The sequence below is a fragment of the Hemiscyllium ocellatum genome, chromosome 36 (assembly GCF_020745735.1).
Source record: "Hemiscyllium ocellatum isolate sHemOce1 chromosome 36, sHemOce1.pat.X.cur, whole genome shotgun sequence".
Lineage (NCBI taxonomy): Eukaryota > Metazoa > Chordata > Chondrichthyes > Orectolobiformes > Hemiscylliidae > Hemiscyllium > Hemiscyllium ocellatum.
The window spans coordinates 19565861-19591053 of NC_083436.1; the positions used below are offsets into that span (position 1 = coordinate 19565861).

The 25193-nt window shown below is 40.7% G+C and overlaps 1 protein-coding gene across 1 annotated transcript; it reads right to left on the reverse strand.

Annotated features, from left to right (window-relative positions):
- Nucleotides 1-16286: 16286 nt before the first annotated feature.
- rab33ba (RAB33B, member RAS oncogene family a) lies at nt 16287-24494 on the reverse strand. The gene is made up of 2 exons (XM_060851430.1): nt 24031-24494; nt 16287-17899 (listed from the first exon to the last, which is right to left on the reverse strand). Exons 1-2 carry the CDS (start codon nt 24274-24276, stop codon nt 17453-17455), a joined length of 693 nt encoding a protein of 230 aa, XP_060707413.1. The 5' UTR covers nt 24277-24494; the 3' UTR covers nt 16287-17452.
- Nucleotides 24495-25193: the final 699 nt, after the last annotated feature.

Below are 25193 nucleotides of genomic sequence, written 5' to 3' on the forward strand. Positions count from 1 at the left end.
TTGCTTTTGATGGGTTCTCCCAATTAAATTAAAGATATAGATAAATCCCAAGCTCTAGCTCGACTAAGCACATTTGTTATAATTTATAATTCTACACTTCTGTAACTAACCAAAAATCCATTGTTGCTTGTTAGGATTGTTTGGACTCTGAGGAATTTTATCTGTTTTGACAACTTTTAGAATCTCTAAACTGACTGACTTCTCAAATGTCTAAAATATTTCAACTTGACAGAAGAGGAATATTTAGTCATCAGCTCTCCTCCAGTGAAATGAGCTGCCTATTGATACTGAAGGGTTAAATAGGCCTTTGATGAAAATAAATGAAGATTTAAGCAACCACTGTAAAAAAACAGAACAGGACGTTTGTATGACACAATGAAACTGTTTGTTGGGTGGTAGCTGTTGTTGAGCATGACTTCTGCTTGGTGAGGCAAAAATCAAAGTTCATAGAGAGTTGAGATTGTGGTTACAGACCATAAGACATAGGACCAGAAGCAGTCCATTTGGCCCATCGCATCTACTCCACTGCTCAATGAGATCATGGATGATCTGATAATCTTCAACTCCACTTTCTTGCCTTTTTCCTGACCATTGAATCGATTGCTGATTTAAATATTTCTATCTCAACCTGACATTTACTTCTTCTTTAGATATTTTTATTGAAAGTAAATTTTTTTTATAAAATTACAGCAAACCAATTTGTATGTATATAAAGACAAAATAACAAACAAAACACAGCTATACTCATGCAAAATAACCAAATCAGTAAAAGTAATTAACAAATAAATAAGTAAATAAAACAACTCAGAACAAATTAACATTAGCTCCCAACCTCCGAGAGCATTGGGTAATATACATAAGGTTATTTGAAATTCTTCCTTCGAGGACATCAAGTTCATTAAATTGGATTGTCATGTGAACACAAAAGCCTAATTAAGATAGCAGATAAATCTAACTCTAGATAGTCTAAAAAGGGCTGCCATATCCTATAAAGATTTCTTGTTTTCCAGTGTACCATATTCACAAAAACTTTCAAAGAAATATGTTCTGTGATTAGCCTATGCCAACCCAACAGACCCAGGGGAGCTTTCAGAGACCCAACGCATTAAAAGATTTCTCCTTGCACAAAAAGGGAGAATATTAAAATGTTTTTTCTCATGAGCATATAGAGAATATATATTGGGTAGGCCCAGGAGAGAGAGAGAGAAAGGGTCCTCTTAACTTTGGTTCCCCAAGACCCACTCTATTACTCCTGCCGCTGCACTCCAATATATACGGACCCTGTGGCAAGGCCACAGACAATGAGTGAGAGTACCGATACTTATTTTCCGCTTAGGACATAATGAAGATACTCCCACCTTAAATTTGGAGAGATGGTCTGGGGCCACATGGATCCTGTGCAGCCTCTTTAGCTGCATGGCATAGGCTTATTACAGATCAAAACCTTCCTTGCATTTCTGCAAATGTCCTCCCATGTCTGCAAAAGAGATTTCAACCCCAAGTTCTCTCTCCCAGACCCCACAATGTCGCTCATAGTCTTCTGAAAGATCACCCCCTAACATATAATAGAGTTCTAATGGAGAGAGTACCTTTAGCCTGAAGCACCCTCTTCTCTGAGATAGATCTGTAGGGGTCGGTCAAAAGCGTGGTCTCTTTTTGAATGAAATCCCTTACCTGAAAAACACCAAAGTGGTCTCTGCTAGCTAAAGCATACTTACCAATTATTTGGTCGGAGGACATCATTATTTCACCTTCAAATACATCACCCAAACAGGAGATTCTCTTATCTGCCCGAAGCTTAAATCTGGGGCTGATTGTCGCCAGCATACCAGCTATAGGGGTAAGAAAGGATGTTTTGGATGTATTCCCCTATGCTGCATTGCCCTCCATGCCTGAACAGTATTCATAATTATCAGATTATGGCAATATTCCATAGCTGTCTTCATTTTATCTAAGAACAACAAGCTATTGAGGGAACATTTTGCCTGGGAGGCCTCAATATCTAACATATTGACACTGGGTCCTCACAAGCCCAGTCACTAACGAGGGATAGGAGGGAACTTAATTGATATATTTTAATATCTGGGAGGTTCACTCCCCCCCAATCCCTGTGATAACTGCAATTTAGCCAGCTTGATAAGAGCTACAGCAGCAAATAAAGGATCGAAATCATCCATTAAGTCTCCAGAATGTTTGCCTTGGAAAAATTAAGAGGAGTGTTCGTCTAGGGCATAGCAAATGGGGAAGGACATTCACTTTAATAAGAGCTGCTCAACCCAGCCAAGATATTAGAAGTGCCCACTATCGCTGGAGATCTTGCTTAATCCTATCGAATGAATAGGCAAAATTGGCCTTAAACAGCTGATCAAAGACAGGAGTAACAAAGAAACCTAATTAAAGAAAACCTTCCTGTGACCGTGATTCACCCTACCCATCAAAGATTCTCCTAAGAACCCCCATCGGCATGTCCTCCGATTTTGAGAAATTAATCTTAATAACCCAAAAAGGAGCCAAATGAATCTGTACATTGTATCAAATGGAGGTACCGAGACCATGGGATTCGACAGAAAAACAAAACATCATCCGCATATAATGTGAACTTATGTGATTTTGATCTTACTTCCGGGACAGCTATATTGGGATCCCTATGGATAGTGTCTGCCAGCGGCTCAGTCACCAATTAAAAAGTAAAGGTGAGAGGGGACAGCCTTGCCGACTGTCTCTACAAATATTAAAATTGCTAGCTCTCACACCATTGGTGCAAACTGCCACTACAGGGTCACTATAGAGGACTGTCACCCACTTAATAAAAAACCTCCCCCAATCCAGATTGTTCAAGGGTATAAAAAAGGTATGGCCATTCAACCCGATCAAATGCTTTTTCTGCATCCAAGGAGACCACTAATCCCTGAACCGGCTGCTGTTGACAAGCTTGGATCATATTCAGTAACCTCCTGACGTTATTATATGATCTACGGCCTTTTAAAAAAAATCAGTCTGGTCGTCTTTAACAATGAACGGCAGCACAGTTTCCACTCTTAATACAAGAATCTTATACGAAATTTTAAAATCGGAATTTTAAAGTGAGATGGGCCTATAGGAGGCACATTCGTCTGGGGTCTTATATTTCTTAAGAATGAGAAAACTATTAGCCTCTCTTAAGGATGATGGGAGGTGATTGTGGCTGTACGAGTAATTACACATATCTAATATCGATCCTGACAATATATTTATAAATTCTTTGTAAAACCCACTAGGAAGACTGTCAGGGCCAGGCGCCTTCTCACTCTGTTTATGCTTCACAGCCTCCTGTATCTCTTGCTCTGTTAAAGGAGGATTAAGGAAAGACACCTGTTCAGAGTTAACACCTGGAAGATCCAAGTTTTAGAAAAAGACTTCATCTTAGCCCTCACAACGTTCAGACTGGTAATAGTCCAAAATAAAATTTCCAAAATGCAGCATTGATCCTTTTAGAATCACAAGTGACTATCCCGGTCCCATTCCTAATTGAGGTACTAGATTGGGGGGCATTTTCCTCCTGGCACAATATGCCATATACCTGCCTGGCTTGTCATTATGTTCAAACAGTCTTTGTTTCACAAAGGACAGTGCCTTCCTTGCTGTCTGCGTAGGCGTGGAATTCAAGGTGAACTGAAGAGCTGTAACCTGCTGCAGCTTAGCCACCAATGACTTATCTCAGCTGTCGTTAGCCAGCCCTCGAGCAGGTGTTGCTGCTCCCACTTCTGTCACTTCTGATTGGCAGAGTAAGAAATCATTATTCCCCCCGTATAAGTCTCAAGCAGTTTCCAAAGAATACACGGGTTACTGGCTGTATCTGAATTGGTGTCTAAAAATACCTTAAATTCATTGAAGAAATACTCAATGTACTTACTGCCCTCAAGAATAAAGGGATCCATTCGCCAATGCCGAGAGCCTGTAACATTGCCTTTAACCTCAATCTCTAAATATATTCCAGTGTGGTTAGAAATAGTGATGTTTCCAACTGTACAGGACTTAACCGAATCCAAGGATAATGCAGGGGCTCGGAAAAGATCAATCCTAGTATGACATTTGTGCGGATTAGAAAAGAACGTCAAGTCCCTACCTGTGGGGTGGAGATGTCTCCAGATATCCACCAATCCCAGTTCAGCTCATAAGTCCATTAGTTGCTCAGATTGTAAAGGAAGTGTTGAGGGATCCATGAGGCAATTAAAGTCTCCTCCTATAATTATCTGCCACGGCGCAGGAGCCATCAGTTTGGAGAAATCATCTATCAAAAATTAAGGGGGTGTGCTGGGGGGCAATAAACATTCAAATACCATACTCTTCTCCATGTATTGAGGCTTTAAGAATGACAAACCGCCCATACTCATCATTAATCTGATCTAGCAACTTAAATGAAAAATTCTTCCTCATGAGTATGGCCACTCCCCTGCTCCTAGTATTAAAGGAGATGTATGCCTGATCAAACCCATTCTGATGCAATTTCAGATGTTCCTGATCATCGAGATGAGTCTCCTGCAAAAGGGTAATGAACACCCTCTCCTTTCTAAGGAAGCACCTTTTTCCTCTTAACTGGTGAATGACTCCCTCTAATTTTCCAGGTGCACCATTTGAGGACACAATTAGCCATGACTCTCTGTAACATCATTTGAACTCCAAAAAGGAAGAATTTGACATACCAATTGCTCAGCATAAACAAAACAAAACTCATAAACCCTAAAAAAAACAACAAACCAACCAACTAAACCAAATTCAAGGCACTTAATGAGGGGCTCTATCCCTAACCCACATGGGGTCACTTAAATCTCTCAAAAACATCTTTATACCTCCTTCCAGCCTGAGCCGTCTCCCAGGCCCAGGCCAAAAAAGGAAAGAGAAACCAAAAAAAAATCAACAACGAAATTAAAAATAGACACTCTACCCATCCCCAAATATACATTAACACGCATTAATATCAGAAAAAAATCTAACAACATTGTCTTTAAGAAAAGGAGAGAGAGAAAAGGAAAAAGAAATACTATTGTCCACATCCTTAAGTTATCCGATCTATTTTAAAAGGTCCAAAAATATTTTCATTTTGTCTGAAGAGTCAAATGAGTGCACAGACCCATCATAAGTGAAGCAAAGCACACCAGCGCCAAATACCTCGGGGAATACTGGATACTCAGGTCTCTCAGTCTTCTCTTGGCTTCATCAAAGGATTTCATTTTACAAATAACAGATGCAGAGAAGTCCTAAAAACACATTATCTTGGAACCTTCGTAAGTTAAGGCCTGTGGATCCTTTTTCTTTGTTCTGGAGGCCTCCATAACTTCAACATTGTCCCTGTAACTGTGGACTCGCACTAGGCCCCACAGGGGCGCTGATCTGAGCCGGGCTTGCGCACCACTTTCACCCAGTCTGACACAAACTCCAAGCCAAGAAATCGCAGCAGCCAGCTCTCAAAGAAGCTCGCTGGCTGGTCATCTTCCGCTCCCTCCGGCAGCCCCACGACGCAAAGATTCTTCTTCCTATCTCTGTTCTCGAGGTCGTCGACTTGTTCCAGTAAGGTAAGGACTTGCTTCTCAAGAACTCAAATTCGTTCCTTTGAAAAGTCAATCGCAGTCTTTGAAGCTGCAGTCCTTCTTTCAACTTCTTCCATTTGGTGTCGAAGGGTTTCCAACTGCTACTTGTGCTTCTGGAGCATGGCCGAGATTGGGTCCAGCTGAAAATGTGTTGCTGGAAAAGCGCAGCAGGTCAGGCAGCCTCCAAGGAGCAGGAGAATCCATGTTTCGGGCATAAGCCCTTCTTCAGGAATGGCTCATTGCCGAAACGTCGACTCTCCTGCTCCTTGGATGCTGCCTGACATGCTGCGCTTTTCCAGCAACACATTTTCAGGTCTGATCTCCAGCATCTGCAGTCCTCACTTTCTCCAAGATTGAGTCCAGTCTACTGCAGAACTCCTCCTCAATTGACGACTCGATCATGTCTCTCAGTTTCGCAAATTCTGTAGCAGGGCCTGGTGAGTGATCGACTCCGATGGACGAGTGGAGGGATCTGTAGCTGGGGCTACGCAAGCGTCTGACATCTCCAGTGAGTGTCCTGTGTCTTGGGACTTGCTGGAACCTTTACCTTTAGTCATATTTCTTTAATAAAACAGACTTTAAGAAATTTGTAGAAGTTCTGTAACTCCTTAAATGCTGAATTTTCACCGAAATAACTCACCAAGTTGAGAGTGCTACTTTGCCTGGACTGAGATGCAGAGCTCAGCAAAGCAGACCTCTCAGATCGTCGCCATCTTGGATCCCCCTGCCTTGCATATACTTAATGACCCAGCCTGTTTGTCCCTGTGTGGAAAAGAATTCTTACATTAGGAAGAAACTCATTCTCATCTCTGTCCTAACTGGATGACCTTTTACTTTGAGATTAAGTCCTTTACAGAACAACCTCAATTATCTGAACAAGACAGGCAAGGGAGTATTTTGTTCGGATAACGGATGTTTTTACAGGACTTTGAGATCTTGTTCAGATCACCTGAAATTCAAATAATTGATGTTCGGATAATTGAGGTAGTTCTATACTCGGATGCACACAAGGGGAAATGCCCTCTCTGCATCTATCTTGTCAAGTTCCCTATGAATCTTCAATAAGGCCACCTCTTATTTTCCTAAAATCCAGAGTACAGGCTCAACCCCTCAACCTCAAGAAAATACCTCCATACCTGGGATTAATCTAGTGAATGTTCTCTGGTTTGTTTTCAATACCAATATATCTTTCCTTAGGTCAGGGGAACAAAACTGTTTAGATGTGGTCTAGCTAGTGCCTTGTATAATGTTAGCAGGACTCCCCTATTTTTATATTCCATTCCCTCTTTCTTTTAGAAAGGCTAACATTTTGTTTGCCTTCTCCATTATCCACAGAACTTGATGCTAGCTAGCTTTTAATATTTTATGCACAGGGATTACAAACTCCCTCTGCTGCAGTTTTCTGGATCTTCCTCCACTTAAACAATATTCAGCTCCTGAGTTAGTCTTGCCAAAGTGCATAACCTAATTTCCTGCATTATATTCTATTTGCCAAGTCTTGCACATTCATTTAACCAGTCTATAGCCCTCTCTGCAAGCTCTGTGTCATACTCACCCCTTGCTTTTTCACCTGTTTTTGTGTCATTTGCAAACTTCACTACAATACATTCACATCCCTCATCCAAGTTATTTATATTGTAAATAATTGTAGCACTCCACTAGCCATCCTGAAAATGACCCCTTATCCCAACTCTATCTTCTATTAGTTAGCCAATCTTCTATCCATGCTAATATACTACCCCTCAATACCATGGGTTCTTATTAAGTGCCTCTGGAAATTCAAATAATTACATTCACTGCTTCCACTTTATCTTAGATGTTACTTCCCCAAAGAATTTTAATAAATTTCGGGCATGATTTCCCCTTCATGAAGCCATGTTGTATCTGCTTCATTATATTACATATTTCTTTATGCTCTGCTATTTATATTATATTTGTAATAGACTGATATTTTCCATAAAAAAACATATTAAGCTAACTGGCCTTTAGGTACCTGTTTTTGTCTCCTTCCCTTTATCAATAAAAATGTTAGACTGGCAGTTTACTAATCCTCAGACTTTTTCAAAATCTAATAAATCTTCGAAGGTTAGTTCAACTACATCTATTATCTCTTTACTAGTACTTTTAATATCCTAGAATGTACCCTGCCTGGTGAAGGGAGCCTATTGCTCTTTACTCCATTAGTTTTCCTCAGAATGTTTCTCTAATGATAGTCATTGTATTTATTTTCTCTCCCCCTTTTCCCCTCGATTATTTAGGTTTTTGGAATGCTATTAGTGGTTCCCATTTTGAAGACTGATACAAAGTATTTTTTCAATTTCCCTGCCATTTTCTGGTTCCCCATTATTATTTCTATTGCCTCATTCTTTAGTATGTCTGTGCTAATTTTGGAGCCACTCTTTTAATATATTTAAAGAAGCACTTGCTGTCTGTTGCCTTGTCACTTACAAGTTTATTTTCTCCTTATTTACTATCATTTGTTGGTTTTCAAAATGTTCCCAAACCTCTGGCTTATTACTAATCTTTGCCATATGTTTTTTCTTCTAATTTGATGCTATACTTAACTTTCCTGTTTCACCATGATTGTCCTATATCCTTCCTAGACCTGAGAGAAGTTATTGCTGATTCTTTCAATCCATGAAGTTATTAATGTTGTGAAGTTTACATTGTCACAGGGCCTACCAGTGATGTCTACCTATTGTTAATTCTTACCACCACCCTGATGGATTCTAGATCTTCTGGTCCAACATCACTTTTTGCTATTGTACTTAGTCTATCCCATACTAACAATGCTCCCCCAACATCCTTTCCTTCCTGCTTGTCATACTGGAAAGAGACAAAAAACTGCAGGTGCTGGAATCCAAAGTAGACAAGCAGGAGCCTGGTGTTCTTCCAGCTTCCTGCTTGTCTCACTGGAACAGCTCCCTTCTACCCGTACTGATGCCAGCGTCCCAACCACACCAATTATTAGGCTATATATTTAATTCTGACTATTCAAAGTTTCTGAGAAGATTTGTAGCTCGGGTGCTCGTTGTTGTGGTTCTGTTTGCCGAGCTGGGAATTTGTGTTGCAGACGTTTCGTCCCCTGTCTAGGTGACATCCTCAGTGCTTGGGAGCCTCCTGTGAAGCGCTTCTGTGATGCTTCCTCCAGCATTTATAGTGGTTTGTATCTGCCGCTTCCAGTTGTCAGTTCCAGCTGTCCGCTGCAGTGGCTGGTATATTGGGTCCAGGTCGATATGCTTATTGATTGAATCTGTGGATGAATGCCATACCTCTAGGAATTCCCTGGCTGTTCTCTGTTTGGCTTGTCCTATAATAATAGTGTTGTCCCAGTTGAACTTATGTTGCTTGTCATTTGAGTGTGTGGCTACTAAGGATAGCTGGTCATGTCGTTTCATGGCTAGTTGGTGTTCAATGGATGCGGACCGTTAGCTGTCTTCCTATTTGTCCTATGTAGTGTTTTGTGCAGTCCTTGCATGGGATTTTGTACACTACATTGGTTTTGCTCATGCTGAGTATCGGGTTCTTCGTCCTGGTGAGTTGTTGTTTGAGAGTGGCTGTTGGTTTGTGTGCTGTTATGAGTCCTAGTGGTCGCAGTAGTCTGGCTGTCAGTTCAGAAATGTTATTGATGTATGGTAGTGTAGCTAGTCCTTTGGGTTGTGGCATGTCCTCATTCTGTTGTCTTTCCCTTAGGCATCTGTTGATGAAATTGCGGGGCTTTTCATAAATGCCGGAGGAAACATCACAGAAGCGCTTCACAGGAGGCTCCCAAGCACTGAGGATGTCACCTAGACAGGGGACAAAATGTCTGCAACACAAATTCCCAGCTCGGCGAACAGAACCACAACAATTCTGACTATTTTTTACCCAATGTCAGTTTGCCCATGGCTCAGCTAGTAATTCAGATTATTACCTTAGAGATTTTGCTTTTTAGTATATCTGCTACCTGTTGAAATTCCTTCAACAGAACTTTCTTTCCAGTCCTTTCAACTGGGCTAGTACCAATTACTCGGGTAAAAAATGAAGTCTGCAGATGCTGGAGATCACAGTTGAAAACGTGTTGCTGGTTAAAGCACAGCAGGTCAGGCAGCATCCAAGGAATAGGAAATTCGACGTTTCGGGCATAAGCCCTTCATCAGGAATGAGGACTGGATTCCTCCTATTCCAAGTTTTTCTGTGGCCCCCTGGAGATAACTTGAACTCGAATGCACCTTTAAGGGTTCATGCTCACGGCTGCAGAGAAGAGGGTTTTTTTGGGGTCATGTGACATAGGCATCTTTGGTTGGGCCGTCATTTGTTGCCTATCCCTAATTCCCCAGAGGGCAGTTAAAGGTCAATCACATAGCTGCGGGTTTAGAATCGTTAGGTAAGTCAGATCAGAAAGCTTTCCTTAAGGGAAGGAAATTAAAGAACCAGATTTTTTTTATGACAATCAGCAGTAGTTATGTCATTATTGTTGGACTAGCTTTTTATTCCAGATTTCATTTTAATTGAATTACAATGTTACCAGCTGCTATAGTAGGATTTGAACCAATTTTGCTGGAGAATTAGCCTTAGTTCTGTCCAGTGAAATTATATACCATCACTTCTTCCAGAGTAATCTATCCCCCTAATTATATAGTCTATATCCCTATTTCCTCTCCCAGTTGAATGGCTATCTGCTGTGGTCAGTTTGCTTATCCTTTCACTCTCATCTCCACAGGTTGCAAGACGTCTAGTGTTGGTTAATTGCTAACAGTCCTTACATATAACACCTTGGATTCGCATACCTGTCTCACCTGCAGTCTCACTCTTCTGCCCCTGATCATAGGTTAAACTTGAATGACCTAATCTGCGGAATATGACCATCTCTGGAGCAAAGTGTCTGGATTACTTTCCCCCCCCTGAAATGGCAACATGTTTATAGGTCAGATTCCAGATCTTCAACTTAGATCCAACGCTCTCAGGCTGCAAGTATTTGTTTCAGATGTGTTCACTCTGGATCATCTTGGCATCCAGTAGTTTCCTCACGTGCAGCAACAATACATCACCTGACCTACCATCACAAACATTTAACTTGTTAAAAATGAATTACTCTCATTTCCATGATCTCTACACATTACTGTGTTGATATCTTTAAAAAAAATCACAGTATTAATCTCATACTGCAATAGCTTGTTAAGAAAAGAGAAGAAAAACATTGGAAACCTAAATACATATTGAAGACATTTTGTTTTAAAGATTAGAAATATTCACTAATCCTATTCTCCATTTGTTTTCTTTACCTGCACACTTGTGATGCTGTCGCGTGTGACCTGACCTTGAGAGAGATTTCTTTTCACAATAAATTGTAATTAAATCACCTTTGTCTCCCTTTGCATCAAATTCCAATTTTGAACCACATTTTCAGTTCCAGTCACTCAGCTGAATACACCTTCACACTGATCATGCTCCTTAGTAGAGCGTAAGTGATCAGAATTACCATTCTTCTTCTCACAGTTAGAAATGCTTCCTTCTAACCAATAATTCACCCTCCTGTAAGGTATAGGGTTAAAATTGTGCAGAATAAGGGAACAGGTGTTGCTTCTGCAAAAGCTTTACATTATAAAATTAGGCTGCGCATGCAAATACTAAACAGAAGCAGCAAAAACAGTTGGAATTATCTATGACTAACAGGGCAGAGCGACCGTGTAGCGGGATGTACCAGTAACTGGAGAATAGTGTGCCAGTCTCAGGAGGGATGTGGCCAACGGATGGAATTTAGTTTGGCCGGATGATCGCACGAAGACGGCAAACTATGCCAGGATAGTCCCATATAAGGAATGAGATAAATAAGAGTAAGGGGCAACAGGCCTAGAGTAATGGGAGAAGTAAACAGAGGTGGAGAGAAACTAGACAAAGGTGGTGTGAAGCTAGAGCTGGTGATAGGCTACGCGCTACAACAAAAGTAACCAATGGGGTGAAAGGGGAGGACCGAGAGACACAGCTGAACAGCATAAATCAGAATGTAACCTTCAGATCGGGGTGCTTACTCGTTAGGCACCCGTTCTTGCAAGTACGTCTCAATAAAATTCTCTGCTTCAAAATTTGACTTGGACTGAAATTTATTAATATGTGAATTTTGTTTCTCACACTCCCTTTTCAAATCTGCCCACTCAAAGACTGTCAAACCCGGTCATTGCAAATTACTGCTCTATGTCAAACTTCCTTACCTTTCCAGAGTTTATGAAAGTGTTGTCACTTCAGAGATCCATACCCATCTTTCAGACTCCATTGTTGAACCAATCCAATCAGTTTTAGCCTCAGCCATAGTACTAAAACTTCCTTTATCGAAGTGACAAGTGATATCCTGCATGGTTGCAAACATGATAAACTATCCTTCTCATTTATCTGTCTGCAGCCTTTCACAGGGCTGAACTATACCTCCTCCAAAATCCTTTCCATCCAGCTGAATGGGATTCTGATTGAGGAAAGCTCACTCAACTCAATATTAACTCTGATTTCTTTCCACAGTTACTGCCAGACCTGCTGAGTTTTTCCAGCAATTTGCACTTTTAGAATTCTGATTTATCCCAGTCTAACAAATCATATTGAATTATTTCCCTTCCCACTTCAGCACAGCTACATCCCAAGTGCCTCAAGGATCTATTGTTTGCACCCTTCAATTTTTCATTTTAACTTAATCCTTTAATAACATAATCCAAAAATGTCAAATTCCATATGCATGTCAGCATTGAAGTCCACCTCAACTATCCTTCAATTTGCCACATTGCCGCTGACCCTTGAATACTGGGTGAGCAGAAATATTCTCGAATTAAATACTTCGTAAACCAAAGTCATTGTCTATATTACCTATCATCAAATTCCTCCCTGCTCTCTGACAATAGTAAGGCAGAAGCAAAGTTGGTGGTGCATTTGAATCCAAGTTCCTAAACAGCTGTTCAATCAACACTGACTATCTAAACATCAGCAGTGTTATCCTAATACCATCCCTGGGATCTGCCGAGATCTCCTGCATTTAGCCACTAGGCAGGACAAATCCACTGCTCGTCTGGCAGGCCTTTCATCTTATAACCTTAATAAATTTGAAATAATTACAAACCTCTAGTGGTCTGTTTGCTCCGTGTACAATATCCTATTCATCCCCGTGGTTAAACAACAATCCAGGTAACACAGATTTGAAACTTTTCATCATTGTTCTCAAATCTGTCCACATGTTCCTTCCTCACTCACCAGCTCTCTCCAGCGCAATGGCCTCTAAGAATCCTCCTCCAATTCTTGCTCAGACTTGATTTTAATTGTTCCATCTTTGATGGCCATACCTTGAGCAGTCCAGGTCCCAAGCTCTGGAACAGCCTCCCTAAATCTCTATTTTGCTAACTTCCATATCACTTCTTAAAACCTGCCCATTTTGACCAAACATTTAATGCCACATTTTGTTTGTAGTGCCTTGTGATGTGTTACAGCATTGCTACTTGTTCTTGAAGGACAATACAGAAAAACAAGTTGGACGGAACTGACACTTTCTTTTGCCAGAAGATTGTGCATTAAGAAAAGTGATTCTGGTTTGTTCATGATCCTGGTGAACGTACAGGTCCATGTGGATTGCTTGGGGTTTGTGGCATTGCAATCTGAAGGGAGTAAAACTGCAAGAGAACAACACAAGGTGGCAAAAATAATATAAAACAGGTTAGTACTTGGAAATTCTTTTAGGGTATTAAAGTAATTGCTTTGAAAACACACTTTAAGAAGCCAGAGCAACAAAATTTGACTAGTTTGAGAGCCAAAAACACAACTACAGACTCACTGGTTTTCTTTGTGTTGACTTCAAGTTCAAACATAAAAGGTCTCCATTGTAAAGGCACACTTGTCATGGTGGGTTAAAGGAGGTAGAGAATGGAGATGTCTTAAGTTAGGTAAGTGGAGGAGATCTTAAAGATTAATAATGAAGAGTAGAAGCAGATTGTAGAAATAGAATAATATAACTGTAAAGATCTATAGACTGGGAACCAGTCACAATTAATGAGTGTGGTGCTGGAAAAGCACAGCTGGTCAGGCAGCATCCGAGCAGCAGGAGAATCGACGTTTCTATCATAAGCCCTTCATCAGGAATTATGCTTATGCTCGAAACATCAATTCTTCTGCTCCTCAGATGTTTCTGATGGGCTGTGCTTTTCTAGCATCACACTCTTCATCAGGAATACAGGCAGGGTGCCTGCAGAGTGGAGAGATAAATGAGAGGAGGTTGAAAGTAGCATAGAGTACAATAGGTGAATGGGGGTGGGGATGGAGGTGATAGGTCAGAGAGGAGGGTGGAATGAATAGGTGGAAAGGAAGATAGGCAGGTAGGACAGGTCATGGGGACAGTGCTGAGCTGGAAGGTTGGAGCTGGGGTGAGGTGGGGGAAGGGGAAATGAGGAAACTGGTGAAATCCACATTGATGCCATGGGGTTGAAGTGTTCCGAGGCGGAAGATGAGGCGTTCTTCCTCCAGGCATCGGATGGTGAGGGAGCGATGGTGGACGCGGCCCAGGACGTGCGTGTCCTTGGCAGAGTAGGAGGAGGAGTTGAAACATTGGGCCACAGGGTGGTGAGGTTGATTGGTGTGGGTGTCCCGGAGATGTTCACTAAAGCACTCTGCTAGGAGACATCCAGTCTCCCCAATGTAGAGGAGACCACATCGGGAGCAACGGATACAATAAATGATATTGGTGAACGTGCAGGTAAATATGACAATAGATAAGCAAGATAGTTTACAGAAAGCAGAATATTAGATCCCCTGGAAAATGGGAGGTAAGATGGTAGATTTGAATTAATTTGGATGTGCTAGCATAATCGTCTTGGTATAGGATGGGCTGAAATGAGGATGCACGTGCACAATATTACAGATTTGGAAGTTGGTGATCTTGATGAGGGGAAGGATATTGGCTGGAAAACTCAGCTTAGGGATGAATGGCATTCTCAGATTATGAACAGATTAAGAGTCTGGAGAAAGAGCAGAAAACATTGAGGCAAGAATGGCCATGGCTCAAGTCTTCCCTGCGTTTGAGAGGAAATGAAGATTTATCCAGGATTGATATAGAGAAACAAGCTGGTAACATCCGGATTACGGAAGGGCAACAGGGTGTCACTGATATCTCAGTAGGAACTGAGCACTTCTCTTTAGTTAAAGATGCCATGGCATCCAAATAAGGAAGAGGTCAAGGAGCAGCCATTGGTAGAGATGTACTTGCCAAAAGTCAATCTCAAGGAGATAAACAGTGGAGAAAGATGCCAGGAGATGGTGGTGTGATAACCATAGTAAAGGGTAATAGAGAGGTTGAAACGTAGTAACAATGTTACAATTAAACAGAATGTTGACGACATACAAGGTCGTTTGTGTTGAGGGGATGTGCAGCAGGCGATACAAGAGGTCTGAAGACTGATGAAGGACATAAGCAGAGAGGTACAGGTGAAGAGAGCTCTATTCTGGGAGATAACAACCCATTCAGGGACCCTTGATATGAAAGGCAGACAGATGGTCGTCAAGACAATGGGTTGGCAATAACAGTTTCTAAAATACGAAATTTGCCTTATGAACGGATATGATTTACTAAAGCAGTTTGCATAGAGGCCAGTGAGTGAAGGTGGGTCGTAGGACATTTGGTAGCAGTGTGACAGAGGAAGGGAATGGACTCGTGATTGAGAAGTCTATAAAATGCTTTCTTGGAGTACATATCAAGACCATATCCAAGCATCTTCCAAGTTAGCAATATTAAACATTCAACTAGAGAGGGAAAATGAAAGTCAAATTTGACATACCCTTTTATTAAAAAAAAACCCCTGAATGGACACTGGAAAAAGAAGAGAGAAACTCACCAAGTATCACAAGATATCTTTTGGGGAGAGGTGGATAGAAAAAAAAAACAGATTTCATTTTGAAAAATCCTTTAAAAAAAATGAAAAACGTGACAAAGTAGAATTGGAACATTAAAACTTTTATTTCGACTGGTGCTAGTGTTTTATTCAATAAAAGTACTACTGTAATCAAGTCATCATTGACAATGTTTTAAGCATACTATTGTAACCAGTGATCTGCTTTAAGTGTGCTCACCATAACAATGCCAATTTATAACTTCATCCAGGACAATTACCATCTGCAGGCAGATTACGAGTTAATAATCGACAGTTACAAACATTTCCACAATCTTCTCATGAATCAGTTACTAGTAATTCATGCATCATCGTAATTAAGCAAGAATTATGGGTAATTGTTTGGATGTTACAGAGTGCATTTGGTAAATATTGTCTGGATCAGCGAAAACTTCAAAGGCATGAACAAATGCATGCAAAAAATATTTTAACTTTCCCACAACATGAGAAGCACTGACCATTTAACGTATCCCTTTATCGTATATCCCTTTTTCCAACTTAAAAGGAAGGTTGGGGTTTAAAAGAAATCTGCATTTGTCCACAAAGAGATCACTATTTGTTTGCCACAGCCAGTTTTCATGACTGCAGACAAATAGTTAAACACTGTGCTTCTTTCTTACATTCCTACCACTCTCTCGTTTTTAAACGAAATAACTGACTGTAGCGAGTTTTGAGAAGATTTGTAGTTCAGACTGAGGTTCTGTATGTAGGTTTGCTCGCAGAACTGGAAGGCTCATTTCCAGATGTTTTGTCACCCTACTTGGTAACATCTTCAGTGGGCCTCCGGGTGAAGCAATGTTGATACTTCCTGCTTTCTATTTATATGTTTGGGTTTCTTTGGGTTGGTGATATCATTTCCTGTGGTGATGTCATTTCCAGAACTCTATCAACAAACACACCGAGTTAGACCCCCATATACTGCCCCCTGAGAAAAAGAACAGAAAATGACATCATCACAGGAAATGACATCGCCAACCCAAAGAAACCCAAACATATAAATAGAAAGCAGGAAGTATCAACATTACTTCACCCAGAGGCCCACTGAAGATGTTACCTAGTAGGGTGACAAAACGTCTGGAAATGAACCTTCCAGCTCAGTGAGCAAACCTACATCCATAACTGACTCTAGTTTAAGGCTTTAGTTGGACATTTTAAATGTGGTGCCACAAAAGTCTGCAACTCAAATTTGATATATTCCTTTAAAATCTCAACGTTCTTGTTAGGAATATAGTATTAGAAGTATATATTTATAGGCTGTGAACATCACATTTCTGTATTTCACAGATAAAATCCTCAGATTAATGTAAATATTAAAATAATACTTTTTTTTAAACCAAAACACTTTTCCTCCATTTTCTGTCAATTTTCAACATTCCGGTTATCTCAAAATCAAAGCACCATTCTTCACATAGCAGTGAATGTTGACAAACCTCAACTACAAGAAGAATCACAACGTTGGCAGAAAACGAACGAACCTTTGTGGGTTCACCCTGCTCAGCGTGAAGACACTGGAAACTAATAGTGCTGCCCCTGTCACTACCTTGGCTAACATCAGCTGATCCAACACAAACTGACAATCAAACAAGAAACTCTCCAGCTCTGCAAGACTCAGCTGTTTGCCCCTAACAACCAGCTGAGCAACTGAGAAACAGAAAATATTTAATCCTCTCACAACTAACTGGAGATGGACATTGAAAAAAATGAGTGAAGAAATAGTGGGGGAAAAGAATCCTAAGGCATAAATTCAAATGGCTTCTTTAGCTGAGGCAATTTATTCAAAGCTTCTTCTACATGTCTCTGCATAAAACTAATAGCTGGGATTATCATAAAATGCAGCCTATCCTTTACTGTCCTCAGTTTGAGTAAAGAGAGTCTGCTTGATATTTGAATATGGGTAATCCAATGTATTATTCATTCCCTTCGCCTGTTGAATTTCCTCTCATAATCTGGTGCTCTTGATCTTCACTCATTATAGAAAACACCAAAAGTTAACCTTTAACAGTAACACTCCACATCAGCCTTTGGTTCAGATTCCAACTTCACTTTTGGCTCATCTACCTGGAGCTGGCTAAGCATCATGGGCTTGTGGTTTTTCAGTTTATGAGCCAAAGTCAAGAATATGGCCTCTACATGATCATTGTCATTTGGGTTCTTAGCAGAGGTTTCAAACAGGGGCATGCTTTGAGTATCAGCAAATTTCTGAGCCAGCTCAGTTTTGACTTTGGTGGCATCCGTGAGGTCGCACTTGTTCCCCACGAGGATACGTGGGATTTCTCCACCAAGTGAATGCTGGTTGCATTCTTCAATCCAGGCTGGCAGACTCTGAAAGCTCACAGGGTTGGTCATGTCGTAAACAAAGACAACGGCATGGACATTCCTGTAGTAGTGTTGTACCATACTCTTCCGAAAACGTTCTTGGCCAGCTGTATCCCACAGTTGAATCTAAAATGTCAAAAAAACAGAAGATTTTTCAGAAATTCTCTAATAAAAACTTTTGGTTTCCTTCTCCATCACTTGTCTCTCTGTACACAAACAGGCAAAACCAACTATTTGGCAACAACACAGCCAAACTTCATCCCATTTCCAGCCACATTCTACATATGTACACTTTCCAGTAAGGGTCACTTGATTGTCAGTGAAAATAGCCTCTGACATCTTCATCATATACTGATACCATTGTCTATAAGTTAGGAATTGGACAGGACTCAGGGCACAAACTCTATTTACTAATAGTCCAGTGTAACAAACATCAGCAGCGTCTATTTAAAATGGAGTTTTTGCAACAAATAGAACCCATGACCAAAACTAAAGCAATGCCTATGGATAAAGGCAGAGTAATATTTCCAGCAAAATGTAGTGAGTAAGGGATAGTTACCTACAAATTGAGAGGTTAAATTAAATTCCAGCCATATATACAAGTGTGCTCTTTAGTTAGGATTGGCAGGGAAGCCCGAGTTCTTACCCTCCAAGGGATCGCAGCACTTCTGTCACTACCTGGGCCGTGATTAACCAAGTTAGCATGGGTTCAGTGTCCAAACTTGGAATTTTTCTGGCCAGGTGACTCTATTTTGCATTTGTTGTAAGTTTAACAGACTTGTTTAGTGTTGCACAGAACATTTATAAATGGAAACCCACAGAATTCGAGGGAAAAGTGACACTATGGATAGGAAATTGATTCAGTAACACAAAAAGGTGGTGGATGTTTTTCAGGCAAGGAAATTGTTTGCAGGATATTTCCCCAGGGTCAATTTTGGGACCAATAACCTTGTCAGCATTTATAAATGGGATATAGGCAAAAAGATGATGCAAGCTAATTCCAAAACTAACTTTAAAAAGGGGTTGGACAGATGCTCGAGGATATGAAACTTAGAGAGTCACAAATGTTTTTAAAAATTGAGAATTGGGAACCAAGTACAACTGTTCTAAGAGTTAACATTGATGAGTTAATATAACCACCTTCTGTGCTGTACGTTTCTATGATTCTGTTGCTCACAATAGGCATATAATGAAGTAATAATGGAATTCCTGCTATCGCAGTCAAAATGGTTCTGAAACTTTTGAATTACCTGACTCCCTTTGTGTTACACCACTCAAATCTAATTCCTCTCGAGCTCTTTAAATATATCATTTAATGCTATTTTTACGTTTGGAGACTAAAAGCTTTAAGAACAAGTCAGCAAGTGCAGAATCACCAAGTGTACAAATGAAGCTTGGGAATGGCTACAGGGAAGCATGGACCACTATTAGATATTAATCCCAGAAAATGTGACTGTGTTAATATGGCGGTTTGAGTAGCCTTTACTCAATAAGATTACTTTGAACAGAAAGGAAGAAATGCTGAACCGTGGCATCTATGACCGACAGCGACCTGAAATGCTCCAGTTCTTGAAAGTTATTGATGTCATTCTGCACTGGTGTACTTTCCTCTTCACAGCCAGAGTTGCCCACTTTCTAGTATCATCCTGAAGAGTAAGAATAACATTAAACTCCCTATTTCTATTACTAACCATACAAATATATTATTCTGTACATCCGTAACCTTTTCCTGACATACCCACACTGGTTCTTCATTTATCAATACATCAAGTTTAAAACTGTTGTCATAATCTTTTAAATCTGCACATGCTGGAATCCCATTCTATTTCAGCAATCTCCACTGTCATAGAACCATAGAATCATACAGTGGCCCAAGTCCACACTGACCATCCAGACCCATTCCCCTACCCTATCGCATTTCTCCTAACCTACACACTCCTCAACATTATGGGCAATTTAGCATGGCCAATTCACCTGACCTGCACATCTTTGGACCATGGGAGGAAACAGGAGCACCCAGAGAAAACCCAAGCAGACACAGATAGAATGTGCAAACTCCACACAGGCAGTTGCCCGAGGCTGGAATCGAACCTGGGTCCCTGGCGCTGTGAGGCAGCAGTGCTAACTACTGGGCCACTGTGCCACCCCACTGGGCCACTACGTCCTTATAATCTGCCAAGTACTCTCCACCTTATTCTGGCCTCTTGTTCATCACTTCATCATGCTGTCCTTCCTTTGGAATCAGTCAAGATACCTAGTGCAACTCCCTGGCATTGTCTCACTAGTCTCTCTAACATTTTTTTAAAACAGTCACGTAGATTCAAATCATCCCTCTTGATTTCTACCTTTATGGAACAGTATTAGCTTTTGGTGCAACTGCCTGTCAAAAACCTTGGAGCTCTGTTCCTTTTAAACATTGGAAGTATTGTAGACATGCAGGGTGTTGTTTTAGACCTAAAAGATCAGAAGTCCAAGTGGTGCACAATGATCCATTAGATAATGGCACATACTTACACACAGCTTATCTAAAACAGTGGGCACTTCCAGATTTAATCCATTCACAAGGCAGACAGGAGGCCATTCAGTCCTTCTGGATTCTTTTCAAGATTTATAAATTAAGGCCAGTCCTCCCATTCACAACATGCAACTTTTAAAAGAATGAACTGTTCTAATTTCTCTTTCCCTTTGTAGAAATGCAATTTGTAAGTAATTACATGAAAATACAAAAGCCAGAAAAGACCATTTTATCAAATTAATCAACAAAAGTCAACTGAACTGCCTCAAATATCTATGCAATTCTTTCTTGCAACTTTGTTTACTTTTTGACATTTGATTCCAAATATTCACCAGCCTGTGAACTATTCTCTTGGGCACCAATTCCCCCAAGATTGTAGAACAGGAGATTACAGACTCAGTTTGAGAAACTCAGTATAATATTTGAGATTCAAATTATCCAAATCCATAAGAATCTAGATTATCTCTAGATAAACTTAAACTTCACAAAAGTCAATAGTCCTAGATCTTACAAACACTTCTCAGCTTGGACATTTCCAAGATAAATTTCTGTTCAGTCCTCCTTTATTCTTTGCAAAATCTGAATAATCTTCCTATAGAACGGTGCCCAGCATATCTAAAGTGTGCCTGTAACTATGCCTTGTACAGATCAATTATCACATTCCAGAGATTTATACTGTAGTCCTGAACAAATATATCTAAAATTTTATTTTACTGCAACCATCAATTGCATTTTTGATTTCAATAAGATAACCACAATAATCCCTTCGGTTGCTTCATGTTGTAACAGAAGACACTTCATTTATATATGCATTTATATATTTTTCCTTTCCCTTGTCTCATTTAGATTAGATTTCTTACAGTGTGGAAACAGGCCCTTCGGCCCAACAAGTCCACACCGACGCTCCGAAGAGCAACCCACCCAGACCTATTCCCCTACATTTACCCCTGACTAATGTATCTAACACCATGGGCAATTTAGCATGGCCAACTCACCTAACCTGCATATCTTTGATTGTGGGAGGAAACCCACGCAGACACTGGGAGAATTTGCGAACTCCACACAGACAGTCACCCGAGGTGGGAACTGAACCCAGGTCCCTGGTGCTGTGAGGCAACAGTGCTAACTGCTGAGCCACCGTGCCGCCCCCAAAGTGTTGATTAGATTCCCTACAGGCCCTTTGGCTCAACAAGTCCACACCAACCCTCCAAACAGTAACCCACCCAGACTCATTCCCCTAACTAACGCATCTATCACTATGGACAATTTAGATTAGATTCCCTACAGCATGGAAACAGGCCCTTCAGCCCAACCAGTCCACACTGATCCTCTGAAGAGTAACCCACCCAGACCCATTTCCCGCTGATGAATGCACCTAACACTATGGCCAATTCACCTGACCTGCACATCTTTGGAACGTGGGAGGAAACCAGAGCACCCGGAGGAAACCCACGAGGAGAACGGGCAAACTCCACACAGACAGTCGCCAGAGGCTGGAATTGAACCCACATCCCTGGAGCTGTGAGGCAACAGTGCTAACCACTGAGCCACCATGCAATTCATTCAAATAAAAATGTAATCAGCACATCTTCCCAAACTATCCTAATGGCTTTGCATTTACTCGATAGCTCTCCAAGTAAGCTCTGTGCTTTACCGATATTTGTTTCTTTGAAGTCAGTCACTGATTCCATACTTTCCTTCCTTGTCATCCAAGCACATGTGCCTCATGGCATTAAAGGCTTTACTACAATCTAAACTTAACAATGAATTTGGATCATTATTATGAGATTTCCAATAACATGCTCAGACAAGATGTCCTTCCTAGCTAGAACTCTCTTGACTGTACCATGAATTAACCACAATACGTAACTATCCTTTCTTTCCAAATGTCATCTAACATTGGGAGAAAAGATTCTCCCATGCAGATGAATTGCTCCAGCCCAGGCATTATAAAGAAAAACTAAATAGGCTGAAGTTATTTTCCTTAGCACAGAGAAGATGGAGTGGCGATGATCTGACTGAGGTACATAAACATCTGAGACATATACAGGGTAGGTAAAGGGAACCCTTTCCCCTGAGTAGAGCATTCAATAATCAGCTGGTACACAGAGTTTTACAGTAAAGGGCAAGAAATGTAAAGGGGATCTAAGGAAATATTTCTTCACTGAGATGGTTGTGGTTATCTGGAAATCACTGCTTAAGAAGACAGTAGAGGCAGAAACCCTCAAGACATTTAAGAACAATTTAGATAATATTTGAAACACCGTAGGACACAGGATCTATGCCAAGTGCTGGAAAATGGAATAAGAACAGATTGATATTTGATGACAGGTGCAGACACGATGGGCTGAAGGATCTCGTGCTGTGCTCTAAAAACAATGAATTTATATGGTAATCCTAATTAATATTAAACTCATTGATCTGTTGTTTCCACAGCTATTTCTATGCAGCCTTTTGAATAATACTTATGTTACTTTGTAAAACCTATAGCTATCTGCAAAAGCATGATTAATTGTTAGTTCTGATAGTTTTCCAAACAAACTTTACTCAAAATTAGTTTAATATCCTTGTCCTCTGCTCTACTTTGGCATAGTTTTGTTGGAAGTAATATTTATAATTTACTTTTCTATAATGGGATGTATCTTTATTAAGATCATTTCTCACTTGCCTTCCTTCCAAACTAACAAAAAAAATCAAGTTTCTTCTGCCTTTATTGAAAACTTTGACATCTGGTATCTGTCTTGGAGATCTGCTATTCACACTAACCCTGGTTTTATCCCTTGACTGTTTCATTGTCTACAACAATGTGTATCGTCTGACTGGACAATTTAAACTAATTCTTCCAATTATACTGACTGTCGTACAACACCCTATTCCCTTTAAATGTGATGATGAAACTCATCTCAGTTTGAGTGTAGGAGGAAGGAGAAGATCAACTAGGGGTCCCATCTCAGGATTAAGATGAACCACTGGACCAATATCTGAAATGGGCGGAATTAGGAAGAAAAATTGAACAGAATAGGCTTGTATTTGCTGGAGTTTAGAACTTTTAAGAGGGAACATAATTCAAATATAAGATCCCATGAGGTGGGTAAAAATATGAGTGACAAGGGGTTGTCAGATGTTACCTTGAGCCCACTTGCAGAATTGACAGAAATCTGGTTGTCATCTATTGGGCCCATGCAATCCTGTAATATAAACTTTAACCCATACCAGCTTTCTGCTACACCCAAGTAAAGGTTATTTAACTCACGATCAACAAAAAAAACATTGTGAATTGTGCATATATTCATGTATAACATATTCACTATTAAGTCATGGGGCCAACAGAACAACAAATGTTTCAGCTGTTATAAAAACCCATTACACATTTTTGACGTTCTAAAACAGATAAGTTACTGGTAAAGGAATTTTAAAGTGTTTTAATGCACTAAACATATTTCCATTATCCAGGCTTCACAACACTAACTTCCTGGACCCAACCCTTTACATAATAAAGTTAACAACTACCATCTTTTACTGCAAGTTACGAGGAAATTGTTGTAACAAAAGTTGATAAATTGGACAGGTTTCGCAACTGATTTTTTTTCAAAAATAAACAGTTACACTGTTTAAATGAGGTAATTTTGAACTAAAATCTAGAATTAATCAACTTGTGTATGACATACAGAAGAGTGTGTGCTCTACTGAATATTCTAGCGGATTTTTATTTTTTTTTGGAGGGGAGGTGGTCAGAAGTTACCTTGATCTTTTCTCCATCAATCTCCACGGTTTTCTCTCGGAAGTCCACCCCGATGGTGGCCTCGGTCTTGTCGGGAAATTTGCCGGCGCAGAAGCGGTAGGTCAGGCAGGTCTTGCCCACTCCCGAGTCGCCGATGACGATGATCTTGTAGATCCTGGAGCGGGGCGGCGCGTTGAGGAGCAGCGAGCCAGCGGCGGGGGAAGCGGACTCCAGAGCCGAGGTGCCTCCTCCTGGGGAGGAGGACATGACTTGACGCGGGGGCAGATTGCAAAGTGCTGAAGGAGACGGGGTGAGGGGGTAAGGAAAGCCTTGCTGCCTGTCTCACTCTGGTCTGAGCTGCAGCCCGTTGTCGTGTGCCTCACCGCTCGAGGTTACAATTTGCTACATTGTTGCCGCTCGCTACACTGTTTCACAAAGTAACCTTCCAGGGCGCCTCCTCGCCCGACTGAAGGAGGAGGAGGAGGAGGAAGAAAACAATGATATTTGAGGATGGAGAGAATATCGCGAGAACGTCTCTGAGCAGATGGGTCCCTTTTTCGCTCCTGCGTGAGAGGCAGTCCTCTACTGGAGCCTCTACATTTTCTTTAGACAAACATTAATCCAGCAGCTTATTTCTGGTGCAGTTTTACAAATCTGATCCATATATTCATGTCAGTCCGCAGGTTACCCAGGTCCCAATGGTGATCCGAGAGCACTGAGTACCTCCGCTCTCTGGTAGGGATTGTTCACGTTCGAAGCCTTGCCCTACGAAAAGTACGATAAGGAACAGCTTTATTCTGGAACTTAAGAGCGATGCATATTTTGTTGATACAATCGTCATTTTACCCAAATGTTTATTAACCATACCAAATTTAACGTCTGAGATTCTTACAACCTTCTGGACTTAATGTTGAGCTCAACATCTTCAAATTGTGCACAGACCCACCATTGTTCTCCATGCTCACATTAATCTGCACTACCAACATCCTTTCTCCCCCAGCAATCTCCATCCCCCCCATGCATAAATGCTGCCCTCTCCAGACTTCATGTCAGTTTTGATGAAAAGTCATCTAGACTCGAAATATTAACTCCTTCTGTCCATGGATGCTGCCTCACCCCCGTGATTTCCAACATTTTTTATTTGTTTTCAATTAACATTTCTGGACACTCGTTGTTGAATACTT

Excerpts from the sequence above, each read along its gene's own strand:
- rab33ba (XM_060851430.1), bottom strand. The coding sequence starts at position 24,276 with ATGTCCTCCTCCCCAGGAGGAGGCACCTCGGCTCTGGAGTCCGCTTCC. Across the intron at positions 17,900-24,030 it reads TTGATGGAGAAAAGATCAAG|ATTCAACTGTGGGATACAGC; the intron begins GTAACTTCTGAC and ends TTGACATTTTAG.